Source organism: Trachymyrmex septentrionalis, unplaced genomic scaffold (assembly GCF_001594115.1).
Source record: "Trachymyrmex septentrionalis isolate Tsep2-gDNA-1 unplaced genomic scaffold, Tsep1.0 scaffold97, whole genome shotgun sequence".
NCBI lineage: Eukaryota > Metazoa > Arthropoda > Insecta > Hymenoptera > Formicidae > Trachymyrmex > Trachymyrmex septentrionalis.
Window position 1 is genome coordinate 687,172 of NW_017306160.1, and position 14,059 is coordinate 701,230.

Below are 14,059 nucleotides of genomic sequence, written 5' to 3' on the forward strand. Positions count from 1 at the left end.
CACACACACACACACACACACACACACACATGTATATAAACCAAAGACATTGCAAAAGCAACAGATGTAAAATACTTTAGTTATAGACTAATACTTAGATAAGACTAGATATTCGTAACTAGTTGCACTCTACAAATTCAAATTTGAAATGAAAAATAGGAAAATTGTAGTAAAATATATCCCGTATATATGTATTTATATGGTATTAGAAATTATGTTCAGTAAAAAGCATTGAAAGTAGAATAATGCATGAATGGAGGGCGAGAAACGTTCGTGTAAAAAAGAATCAGGGCACGCAAGGGGGCGGGGGGGCACACGCGAGCGGGGAAGAAGTACGCGAACGGGTAGGTAGGTGACAGTTTCAGAATTTCGAGAACACGAGCGAGACGAAACAACGCGACGGAGGGGCAAAGAGAGGAGGAGGGAGGCTCGTGCTCGTCCCGTGGTTTCCGTAAATGGCGCAGCCACGACCGGAAGTGGCGGTCGCATCAGTCTGTTTAATAGCCGTATTGTATAATTATGAACAATGGAGAGATAGAGAGAGATAGATGGGGAGGAGAGACGGAGAGAAGCCTGGAGAAGGGCAGAAGCCAGCAGAGTGTCATGTGAAATGCACACCGCATGAAGGTAGAGCGTGAGGTAGAGAGAGAAAGAGAAAGGCAGCAGCAACGAGGGAAGGAATGAGATACGTTTGTCTCGCGAGCGAGCGAGAGGTCCGCGAGTTAGATGGAGTGAGATGGAAGGAACGCGGCCCGGGGGAGAGAACGGGGACCGCAACGGGGACGAACACGACGAGAGCCGTATGGCTTATGGTTGCCAGCCACCGTAGAACACGTCCGCCCGTTCGTCGTACATGACGGATGACACAGAGCGACAGTTTTGATGCGTTTCCAACCTCTCCAGGAGCCGAGCCTATCCCGCCGCACATACAGGCGTGTACGTGCCCTACGCCTATATGCGCGCGAGGGTGGGTGGCGGCGAGAGGGAGGAGGAGGGCTAGTGGATGTGCGTCGCGGTTAACACGCCAAGCCACGCGTGAATCCGTCATTAATACCGTCACTCCGGAGACGATGGGCTTCGCGATCGCGCGGCTGAAACATCAGCTGAGCGGATCAACAGCCGGACCATTCGTGACGTCCTCTCCCAAAATGGCAGCATATTGTCTGTCGCAACTGTGCGTGACGCGGAGTGTGCGCTTCCCGAAATCATGCCCATACGCGACGCCTCGATAGGGACAGACGGGACTTTGAGAATGGATCGCTTAACTCGATGATTTTCATACATTCCTAGTCTCAAGATTAATCCGGACGACAGCTCCTACGTGAAACATATTCACGTCTCGCGAGTGAAAAAAAAAGGAAAGGTAGGAAATCCTGATACTTACGGCTTGCTCGATAGACGGTTATTGTGCCTGGGTTTCGAAATTTCTTTCTCGTGCAGCTTCTTGCCGATTCCGCCGATTCGTTGCGGCGGATCCCTCAACGCGAAACTCTTGGCATAGTGACCCAAATGAAGCACCTTTCGATTGAATATCTCGCGCATATCGCGCGGATAACTTGAATAGAAACGCATCCAGGAGACGTAGGCTACGGAAAAGAAAGATTTTCAATGTAAAATAAAACAATTATCTTTCCACCTACCCATTGTTCTCAATTGCAGATATACACGTGTATATGCAGTCAGATTATTTGCAGACACGTACGATAAAAAGTACGATAAAAAAATGTGTGTACCACAATTGTTATTGTTAAATGCGATAATTGAAGGGCTTCCTAGAAGAACGTTACATCTAACATTTTTTGCATGCGATGCTTTTCCAAGTAACGTTTTTCCATTACTTTTCATAATAATGATAATTACAACGTTTTTCCAGGGAGTCTGTCAATTGGAGAAATCATAGATATAATAAGTATAGGGTATAGATTGCATATCTTGGTCTTAGCTGTTGCGTTAGAAAGAATTGAACATATCAGCGTTTCTCTTCAACTTAATACTTTAGAGAGAAAGAACGAAAGAGTGATATACTTCAAGCCACTTCTCTCTTTCTAAACCGAGAGTGACAACTTCGTAGGAACGCGTAGTACATTTTTATTGCATATTTCTATGGGAGAAATAAATATGTATTGCGTTCAAATTAATCGCAAGTTTTGGTACTGTCATAACGAACTATTAAAAAAAAATGTGCGTTGCAATTAATAGTATAAAACATTAAATTCGTGTAGTCTCTCAAGATACAAGGAGTACGTGTAAAATGCGGATAAAATCGAGAAATGTCGCGTCAAGTACACTTATCTCGTCTACGTTTAAGAGGTCACGTGCAACTCTCGGATGTAATGATCAGTTACATGTAGTGCGCCCTTATTAATCGCAGTTCCATTAGGTGGTTCCACGGGGGTTGGACTGCGCGATTCCGTGGGGTGTGTGCGCGCCCCGTGGCGGGCTATTAAGAGGCATTAACGGTGAGGAGGGGGTAGTCGAGTCAAGTGCTGCAGCTAATAGTCACCCTCGCGTCCCTTCTTAACGTCTCTTGCTTGTGCGCACGGGTGAGAAACCCGGGGGATCTGTGGTTCTAAGAGAACTCGACATATGCACACCGTTGGCGTTCCGTGTGAAAAATCTCTCGATAGAGAGGATAAATTCGGCCTCCGGTTGTTCATACCGAGCGTCACAAATTGCTTAAACTTTCTGTATTTTAGCAGCGAAGATCTTTCGCGTAAGATTATTACACTACGGGTGCGATCTGTTTAACTCTACAAAAATGCTTCGAAGTATTTAAATAAACAAGATCAGAAGGAAAAAATTTTATTAATTAATCCAAAAGAATGTTTCAAAGCGTTTATAACATTAAGTAGACTGTAGTCTATAATGTCTATATAAATGGGGTTATAACAAGAATAGGATGGAATAAGATACGAAACAGGGGAAAAATATCTCGTGTTTTTTAATCGTCGGTTTTCAAATCAATTTTAAATACGCTATCGTATTTTTGCGTATAGATGTGGCATCTATTTTTTTTTTTTAATATATAATGAACACGTTTACATATGGCCAAATAGATTTAGTTACACGTTCCACTTGAAATGGAAATTTCATCTGTAAGTATCTCTAATTTTTATAATTTCTTTCGCGATAGGACTGATGTCTCAACGTTTTCCGTCCTGATTTCCGTCTGCTTCCAATCTCGGCACCTCCCTTCTGCGCATAAGAAACACTGCTGGAGTCTTTCTTGTGGCTTGGTGTCAGCGTTGAAAAGGGAGAAATGTTTTTCTCCATTTAGCACATAAATCACACGTGGGGGCGGTGTCTAACTGAGAAGCCAGAGTGGCGGGAAGAACGGGGATGTAAGAGTGGGGTAGCATTGTTCCTAAGTGATGTAACTGCGTCTTATTGTATTTGTATCCTGTATCGCATTGTTAAGAGTCTCTCGCCACAAAGCGTAAGTGGTTTTGGCGGAAGTCACATTCAGTGGTTGGATTGTGTCGGCCACCCTCTGTGAAAGGCGCGCGAACGATATACAGCGAATTCGATCTAACTCGCGACGAGTGCGTGAGATTAGCTCAGCATCGTCACAATATTGTCGTGACAATAATTAGAAAAAATTTATATAAAAATATATAAATTTTTTTTTTATACAAGTGCTTATAAAATCTCGATTGTAAACTGATGAAAAATAGGATACAGACAAATTCATAGCCATCTGAAATCTGCACGAGTATCAAATATATCAAGTATATGAATTTACGTATATTATTATCTTGAGTTTAAATCAAGTAAGTCATTTAATCGAAACAAGATCAAATCTACAAGATCTAATTATTATCTGTTACGCTATTTCCGCTAAGTTATAATATTAATAGAAAATATTTCTAGAGAATTATGACGAATGGAATATAGCCGACCGACACGAGACTCAAATCGTATATATGGGATATAGGAGTGAGGGATGAATCTCTCAGGTTAGTGGCAAGGGTCGCAGCTTGGGGGTTGTTCTATAGAGCTGTACTTGCTATTGAAGGCTGTTCGGCTCTATTGGGGTGATAATATTACGAATTAGCGAGATTTCCACTTCTCTGCTCGTCGACCGGTCTTCGCTTCAGTTGCGAATTAAATAAATTTCGGAATTGTCGCGACGAACGCAGAATGTGTTCACGTGCCGCGCTATTTTCTATTGTGCTTCTGTTGTACGAACTTTTTTACGATCTTAATTCCTATACTTGCCTTGTATTACGTCTGATATACCACGCTGATTTAAGTACAGCTGACTTTTTTCCAGCTTAATTGTATAAAATGTAAAATAGCTGATATTAAATGCATGATTACATAAAATAGCAATAAAATTGCAAATAAAAAGAAATATTGGAATATCTGAAAATAATTCTTATTTGTAATAAAGTGTGTAAAAAAAATCTATAAAAAATATATAATCAATACTAGCAAATGCAGACAATATGTTATTATTTATGAGATAAACAAAAATATTTCGCAGTGAAAATATTTTTCAATATTATTGTCGTCTTTGTTACAAGAGATTTCCCCAAACATTTCGAATTATTTTCGTCGCTATGAGCATATATTAGAACAAACGAATGACAGACAATAAACGCAAATGGTTTCAGTAGATATATCGAAAGATGTTAACTAATTTGTTATCCACTTCCTGCTTTCCTCTCATTCGCTCCCTCGGTTTCCATGCGAAAAGTGCAATACCGAGGTCACGAACGGCGGCAGCAATTAATCTATCAATCACTCAGTACGTGCGGAGGAACGGTCAAGTGGTTAGCTGTGTAACGTCACTCAAATCTGGGGCGGCTAAGCGCTCAAAAACCGTGGCTAACCTTCGTGTAAAGCCTTGGCTGATGCGGGATAATTTCGAAGCTTGAAAACCTCTTAAAAAGATTAATGGTCCCGAATTTCCTTTTTGGAAATGTTCGTCGATTGTGCGGTTATGGCAATTGACGTAACGCCAGTCGTTAATGCACTTTCGTAAAAGTAATCTTCGTAAGATAAGCAAAATTCGTTTATACATGTCACTATTAGTGCCTCACGAGCAAAAATTTGCTAAAGCTTTTCATGTTTGATAACAGAAAATTTAAAATTAAGTACATATTCGTATTTATAAGCGATAAAGTTTACCTTCCGCTGAATAAATAAGCTGAATAATCAAGAAGAAGGTTTAAGGAAGCAACAAGTTAACTGGCGATATTTATATGGAAAAGCAAATAGATTTGCGGGGAAAAAAAAAAATCATCGTGAATGTGAAGAGGGCTAATGTCTTCACTTCACGAGTATTAGACCGGGTATAATGGATTTATTATTGCAGCAAATAAATTCTTCTCCATGACGACCCTAATAGAGTAACCATAGCATAGCAAACAGGATCATCCCTCCTCGTTCGTAGACTATGTAAATATCCAAGTGGCGAACGAGGCAAATGTGAAGGGAGACGGAATAAGAGCCCCATAACGCGTACGCGTAGGGGTTGCTTTATATGCGAGTGGGGTGCTCGCTGGAATTGGCTTAGTCTACCCTGAAAGTCAGCTCGCTTTCGTTACAATCCAACTGCGTCAAAGTAGATGTTCACTCATCCTTCGCAACTCCTCATCAACACTTTGCCTCTCATGAAAGCAAAGATTTAAGCTTTTATTGTACGCGCACTTTTAAAATATATGTAGAAATATATATGTTAATAATTAGAAAAGGATTATATAATTATTTATTTTAACACAACAAATGCCTTGCTATCGTATCATTCAGTTGATGCTATAGTACCAAATTCATACACGGAAGCAACGATTATGCTGAAATATCTAATTAGATACAGATCTGAAAATAGTTTTGTTTGAACCGTCAAAATAATTATGGACATTTACTGATTGTTACAATTGTTACAATTGTTTGTCATCAATGTTTAAACATTCCACATATTTATTTTGATGTTTCAACAAAATTATTTTCAGATCTGTATCTAGCTAAATTTTTAGATACTTTGATTCTTTCCCGAGGCAACATATCTGATTAAAAATCTTAAATGATTATTAACTTTATAAAATCAAAGAAAAAATATATACTTTTATTACGTAGCGCGAATCGTAAAATATTGCACTTACCTTTACACGCTTTCGCGCCAAGTCGCCGATTCTCCAGTACTAAATCTTCAAAATCGTTTTGAAGGGCGACAGCCGCTGCCTGCACGGAGTTGTGCTTGGAAAGAGGTCCCAGCAGCTTATCCAGGACATCGTTCATGTCCTGCTGCTTGATTCTGATGCGCCTCGACTCGAGCATCCGTACGAATTCGATTTCCGAGGGCGTTAGGAAGATTGTCGCCGTGCCGGAACAACCAGCGCGCGCGGTTCTACCGATTCGATGAACGTAGTCTCTAGCCGAAATTGGACCGGTATACTGAACAACACAGTCTACTTTCGGCATATCTAATCCTCGAGCTGCGACATCCTGGACAATTGAAAAGAAAAAAAATATTTTTTCTTACATACTCTGGACTTAATTGGCAATCTGCCACGTCAAATGTTTTCCAAAGAGCCTGTATTGAACATAAGTATAAAAAAAAAAAAAAATCTAAATCTGCTGTTTAACAAATAATATATTGTAATTGTTCATAAGTTACATCACGCGTGTATTCTAAAAAAAAAAAAAAGGTGTAGTTTCAGATCTTTTCTAGATCGAAGTACGAAAGCACCTCGAATGTGATATTGAACAATTCGAATGAGAACCAGAACCTTGTCATTTCCCTTGCAATTTGTCCGGGACAATGTTCTCGGTAGTTATCGCTCCCCGACTCTACGAGAAGTGGCTCGTTCCACGAACAAGAGCGGCAACGGCGAGTCTGCGACCTGCTGGTACAAATGTCTTACAAACCGCGGCGATTTCTCGTTTTGTGGCGACGTGAATGCACACGGCTGGCAGCGGAGCGCCCGCTGCGAGACCCCAACGGCGAACGTTTGAGCACGGCCCTGATTTCGACGTTCGGCTAGTCGATGATTTACCGCGGCGAAGGCCTCACCGGGTCTCTCCGCTTGACGGGCCCCGAGGACTAATCCCAGACCATCGGTAGGGGGCGTCGTGGCACCCCGGAATTCTTTCGCGGCACGATACGGACGTGCATCCGTGTATTCTTATTACATCTTTTCCTGCTATTAATTCAACATACGTCGACGACGGCGCGATCCGGGCGCCAGCGTGAAGGAGTACGAGAAAGGAACCCCCAACCAATCGAAATAAATGTCGATCGGATCGAATCTCTTGAGCTCGTCCCGTGATTCCGTTACATTTTATCGCTTGGTGAATATCGATAAAACAATTTCTATTTATTTCGTGCGATTAAAAATATCAATGGGGAAAAAAAGAGAAGACTGAATGAGAGGAAAAATCGATACCTGTAATATTGGAATTTTATACAGCATTACGTTCGTGCATGAAGAAAGAATGGTTGTGTTGAAATATCTAAAAATTTAACGTATATAGACGTAGATCTGAAAATAATTTTGTGAGATAATCGGCATAACTGTAGAACGAAGAGTTGCTACAAAAAAAAGTTTTAATATTCCAGCAACTGGTTTGAGCATCCTACATAATTATTTTGATTTTATCCAAACAAAATTATTTTTAAATCTATATTTATATAATTAAATCGTAAAATATTTTACGAAAATCATCCTTTTCGCGCAAAACTACAAAGTGTTACAAAAACACATTAATGATTTATCTACATAATTTTCACGAATAGTTACAGAATGTCTATTATATATAAAAAAAATAATAATAATAAAAATTAGTCGAGCTTTTAATGTTTAACATTAACTAATTAATGATATTATCATGGTTTAAGTTATCACTTAAAGCTGATTTTGCCAAAGAATATTTCTCTAAAATTTAACGTAAGCCTGTAATTATGTGTACAGTACTCATAAACATTTTTTTCAACACATTAAAACGCTACAAGCGCACGATACCTGCCACCGGTTTCAACACACGTAAAGAGAGCGACACGCTGAAGAGCGATCGATGGCGGCGATTAAGACAAACGATCGTTTAAGAAAGGGACCGGGGATCGTAGGCCGCGGGATCGAGAACGGATCGCCCGTTCAAAACATCTCACTCGGGCCATAGATCACACCGTGGATCCGGATCCACCACCGCTGAGAGCCGCGGAATATTCCGGCCGCGGGTGCCCTCGAGGCTTTTCAACGTGGAAATTAATAACGCGGCCGTAAAACCTGCGTAGTAGCGACGCCGTAAAACGTGGGCGGTTGCCATCGCACATTCCGTGGGTCAACATTAAGGAGTTAAATATGCCCGATGTCTCTCTAAGTACACAATAAATTATTCCATTTTCTTCCTTCTCCCTCTTGTGCTTGCTCCAACGTTAGCAATTATGTCAATATGTTCGCGCAACTGGGATTCATTGGTTTAATAACACGTAAACTCGTGGTATGCTCTTAGCAGCGTAATTATTCACGTATTTTTAATATTTTTGATTTTTTACATTTTAATAAACGGTAAATCTACTTGTTTTTAGGATTAAATGCAATCAAATATTTAAAATCAACGAAAATAAATGTAGTAAATTTGGAATTGATTAAATTCGGTTTTTCAAAATGTTAAAATTAAAAATGATACATTATACCTTGCAGGATAATCCTATACTAACATAAACACAATAAAATATAAAAATAAAATATATAAATATTCTTTATACTTTATAATCAAGAATCGTGAATTAAAGATTATTTAATCTATATTAACGTAACGCAACTAAACAAAAATATGTAAAAAATAATGTTATAAATGTAATAAATATTATAACATAATTTAAGAAAATTAGTTTCTTACTAGAATAATTAAAACGTTAGATATATATAAATTAATCAATGTTTATATTGCCATAAAATGTTGAGAATTTTTAATAATGAGGTAACATTATATATTTGCATGCTTCTAAAGAAGTACAAAATATATTCGATCATAATTTTAGTCTTTCTACATATTAATTGCCTCACTTCATTACAGTAAGTATATTCACACGAGTAATTTCTTTATTCAAAGTTGTTTTGTCAGAGAAATTATAGCATATGCGAAATCACTCCCAGAGTGAATAAAACTGTGAGAAAAGAAAGCTATAAAGTATAACGAATGAATGTCCGTTATATTCAGAATCAATTTTGTAGATTTTGATCTTGTTGTTCTTTTTTATAGGGCGATTCGTGATACGCGCAATTCGAAAGAATGGGTCGTTAATTAATCGTAAAGTATACAGCTTAACGAGGACCTGCGACGAGACTTCGAAATTTTCGAATCGAACATCGACTTCACAAGAAATTGCCTGATGGAAAAGAATTAATTTTCACGATGCGTAAGTTGTCATTCGTTTGCGTGACGCCGATCGTGAAGTTTACAATTTGCAAATCCTGCCGCGATTTAATATATTTTTTTTTCTTTCTTTTGCACGCGTTCTTCCGATATCTGCGATACTTTCAGACACGTGAAAGTGCCATAACAGTATTTCATGTTAAAATCTAAATTGGTCGATGAAGAAATGAGACCCACTGTGTCGTTTTATTTTCGACAGTCTATGCCCCGCGTCTAATGACGAAATTGATCGCTTTCACCGGTAATTACGGCAGTTAAAGCAGTCACCGAGAGTTCAATGTGAATCAGAAAGTTGTTCTGTTATTCGACATCAGATTAATTCGGCCAATGTAATACAAATGTAATTAGCAGCGGGGAGAAAGAAAGTTATCCGTTACTTCGCAAACATTATCGCGTCATGATTAATTATGCTGTTCGCGGAATGCAATTAGTGGAACAGACACTTCTGTGATCTATCACAAATAGGTAAATATTTTGCGTTTACTATTCGATTCGAATAAGAAATATCTTTAAAGATTTTATTGGAGAGTCCCGCGGTTTGGGTCTCACAGAAGATTAGTAATTATTAGTAATTAATAAAAAAAAAATAATAAGAAAAAATTGTTATTGCAAAGTTTGGACTTCTATAAACAATTGTTCGGTGAAGTAAAGAAAGCTCCGATACGGAGAACAGACAAATGATAGTAATTATACTCATTACGAAGGTTTCATGCGTCTGCATAATTTTTAACCTCCGAACACAGCGTGGGTCCAGAGGTATTAAATTCCCTCTTGAAAGAATAAGCCACGATGTAATTTACAGCTCAGGGAGTGCCGACAGATATTCTTGGCTTTTCTTTCGTTGTTATTCTTTCGTCGCTATTCTCTCTTAATTTTTCAACGCTCCCATCTCTCTTATACGCTTTTATTTTTATTTATATAATAATTAATTTTTTTTAAGTATATATATATATATATATTGGCTCCAAGTAAAACATCTTATGACGTGCAATGTATATTTAAGAGTAAATAAATAAAGAAATTTAAATATTTATAATGTGCAAAAGAATAAAAACTTAATGTCCACAATATATTCGTAAACATTTCAAATATTTTATGCTATTATCGATAAAATGTACGACTTACTGTGCACAATAGTACTCCACTTTTCGCTTGGCTGAAAGTTTTGAAGACTTCTGTCCTTTCCTTCTGTGTCATATTACCGTGTAGTTTAAAGAATTCTACATCAACCATCGGATCGGAGTCTTCGTCATCATCGTCTATTGGTTTCGTAAGAATAGAAGATAAAATTTCGGTATGATAATCTACCATATCTTGTGTAGCCATAAAAATCAGTATTTTATGCTGTCCAGGAGTCTATAGAAAAAAAAAAAATGGAAAATGCTACTTGCCCACTAATCGTAAATCAACGCAACAATGCTATAGTATTGATAACATGGAGATTTTCTTACTTGACATCTCCCGGCAATGTAAGCGCTTAAAGTGACTATTCTTAATTTGGGCGGAGTGACTATGTAACTCTGAATTACACTTTGCGGAACTATTAGGTCTTCATTAATCGTACTAGTATCTCCCCCGATCACTTCTAAATTTTTTTTAGCTGCGTCAACGAAGATTGGATCCTGCATCGTGAGACCCGCTAATTTTTCAACAGCTTGTGTCAAAGTTGCAGACAATAAAATTGTCTGCCTTCTCCATTGATTTTCATAATCTTGCTTGACATTTTGAATACTTTCTATTGTCAAATCAGATTTTTCATTTACACCGAAACTCTTTGTATCTTTTTTCCTTTTTTTTGATAGAAAGATATTATTAGCGGTATGATCACTATCGCCATCGTCGCTTGAATGATATATTTGTTTCTTTTTACTACTATCAGTATTATTTTCTTCTGTTTTGAACTTCATATTATCTTCCTTTAAAGTTTCTTCAATTTCTCCATCCGTAAATATTTTCTTACTATTTTGTCTAAATATTTTCATAGCGTTGTATTCTTTTTCATCGTTAGAGCATGATACTTTCAAAGCACTTACTATCCTAAATTGCAAAAAAAAAACGTATTATTGTAACTATTTAAACGTTATAATTATATTCACGTTATTATTTATACTTTCTTATTATTAACATATTAAATAACAATTGCATTAATTTACATACAAAATTAATATGCTGTCCTTTTGCAAAATAAAAAAATATGAAACCTACCCAGAAATGTCCATTTCGTATCCCATATCAAGCATTCTGTCAGCTTCATCTAACACGAAATATCTAACATCATTTAATCTCAACGCTTTTGTGTGTTTTATGTGATCTAATAATCTACCAGGAGTAGATATTAATATATTACATCCCTTACGTAACCGAGCTTTTTCCGCTTTTCTCTTTTCCCCGCCAATTATGTAACTTGGTACGATCCACACAAAAGGCTAAAATTATTTAAAATGTAATTTTGGTATGTCTAATAAATGCTAATGTTTGCAAAATTTATTCATCTAGCTTACTTTAACCAATTTTATAAAGCACTCATACGTTTGCAAGGCCAATTCTCTTGTTGGAACAACTACAAGAGCCGATAAACCACTATTTCTATTAAGTTCAGGTCTAATTTTGTGTAACAGTTCAACAATGGGTAAAGCATACGCTAATGTTTTTCCAGATCCTGTCTGAGATCTTATTAAAATATCCTTATTTGAGAATATTTGAGGGATTGCTTTTTGTTGAACAGTTGTCATTTTAGTTATACCCATATTTTGCTCTAAATTTGATATCTGTGAAAAAAATTATAAATTGTTATTTTGCTGCAAATATTTTCATTGCAAATGTTAGCTATCATAAATACTAACCATATATGGATGAATATTGAGATCTGCGAAAGTAATCTCTGTAAAAACTGATTCATTTACAGGTTTTACAAATCGCTGGCCTATAGTTGGTACGTCGGGATTATTACCAAATAAAGAGGACATTTTTCCACTAGCTCTGTGCATTAATTTTGGAGTTTCATCTGATTCTTTGTTGTTATTTACAATTTTCTTTTTCTTTCTTTTTTCTTTCTTTTTATTCAAGATATCTGTCTGCTTTGCATTTGTTAAAACAGGTGATTCTTTATATTTCTTATCTGATTTAAAATTATCTTTAGAAATGCCATGTTTTTGTATTAAATTTGGAGTATCTAATTTATTTTGATTTTTCAATTGATTTGAAAATATATCAGAAAGTGATCTCTTCGATTCACTTGTTGAATTATCTCTCTTTTTTGCTAACAATGTTCTACCAACATTTTCTTTTGTTGTTTTTGTAAAAGATACAATTAATTCATTTGTGGAATCAGAGTTTGCAGTAGAAAGAATCTTATCAGATTGTAAAACTGGTGATTCATTAATTACTTTACATGTCTTGACTAATTTAAAATTATTTTTAAGAATGTTATGTTTTTTAGTCGAATTTAATAAATCTGTTTCATTCTGATTTTTTAACTGACTCGAAAATGTAGTAGAAAATAATCTCTTCGATTGATTTTTAATCTTTGATTTATCTCTCCTTTTCGGCAATGGTGTTCTATCAGTATGTTCTTTTGTTGCATTTGTAAAAGATACAATTGATTCATTTATGGAATCAAAGTTCACAGTAGAAGAAATCTTATCAGAGTTTACATTCTTTTTGCTTATTACATTAGACTGTTCAATTCTTTTTGACTTTGCAGCTTTCGCTGTTAGGTCTTTATCTTGAGATGGAATTTGAGGATGCAGTACGTTTCGACAGACAGAGTCTGCTTCTTTCAACTTTTTAGCAAAGATAGCTGATAATGACTTCTGTTTTATTCTTTTCTTGTACCCTGTTTCCTGCATATCCATGGTTTTTCTTGATTCTTTGCTATTTAGTATTGCATCTTTATGGAAAGACTGATTCTTTGACTTTTTAATTGAGGATTTGAAAGACTTGGTTCTTCTCAGTGTATTCTAAATACAAACATTTATATTTTACGTTATGCATCAATCTCTTTCTTACGTTTTCAGTTTTCTACACGCAATTAAATAAAATCTGTGCAAATTCTTCGCACATATGCAATGCGTTTATAGACCTTTCCTAACCTATAATCTAACCATAACCAAGCACCTACCTTTTTCGTTCTAACAGCTGGACCCGCCGTTACATTTAAACAGATGTCCATGTCTTGAATTGTTATTAGTACGTTTGTTTGTCACAAATCACTTTTTTCTTAAGTATACAAGCGCGGAAAAATAAAGTACGCATAAAGTCATAAAAACATCTACCATGCCGTAGAAAGAACATGTGGCAAACTGCGCGAATGTTGGCGCATGCGCGCATCTCAGAGCGGAGCAGAGATTACAGTAGGTCTGATCTTTTTAGTTAAAATTCTTGCACGGCTCATCTTTCTTCCTTTTCTCTTCACATTGGAGAGAGAAAGAGAAAAGATGAACCGTGGCAAGAAGTTCAACTAAAAAGAACAGGCCTAGTGTTTTCGAAATTATAATGTTTATATGAAATTCATATATATTTTTTTTACCAAAATTAAAATATTAATTATTAATTGTATAATACTATATTAATATATATTTGTAATATACATTTGTATTTTGTGGAACTGCACAACTTACGGTTATGCTTAATACAGAATATATTATTTTATAAAATAATTATATACTTTTTAAAT

The 14,059-nt window shown here is 36.5% G+C and overlaps 1 protein-coding gene across 1 annotated transcript in view; it reads right to left on the bottom strand.

Moving 5' to 3' along the window:
* Positions 1-13,582, bottom strand: part of LOC108756318 (probable ATP-dependent RNA helicase DDX31) — a gene marked incomplete at its 5' end in the record, with an annotated part of 15,413 nt that extends 1,831 nt beyond the window's left edge. The window contains 8 exons of the mRNA XM_018500044.1: positions 1,385-1,586; positions 6,108-6,450; positions 10,510-10,740; positions 10,836-11,421; positions 11,590-11,810; positions 11,886-12,152; positions 12,228-13,343; positions 13,505-13,582. Coding sequence (XP_018355546.1) covers positions 1,385-1,586; positions 6,108-6,450; positions 10,510-10,740; positions 10,836-11,421; positions 11,590-11,810; positions 11,886-12,152; positions 12,228-13,343; positions 13,505-13,582 — 3,044 coding nt within the window. The remainder of the gene's footprint in view (positions 1-1,384; positions 1,587-6,107; positions 6,451-10,509; positions 10,741-10,835; positions 11,422-11,589; positions 11,811-11,885; positions 12,153-12,227; positions 13,344-13,504) is intronic.
* Between the last annotated feature and the right edge of the window lie 477 nt (positions 13,583-14,059).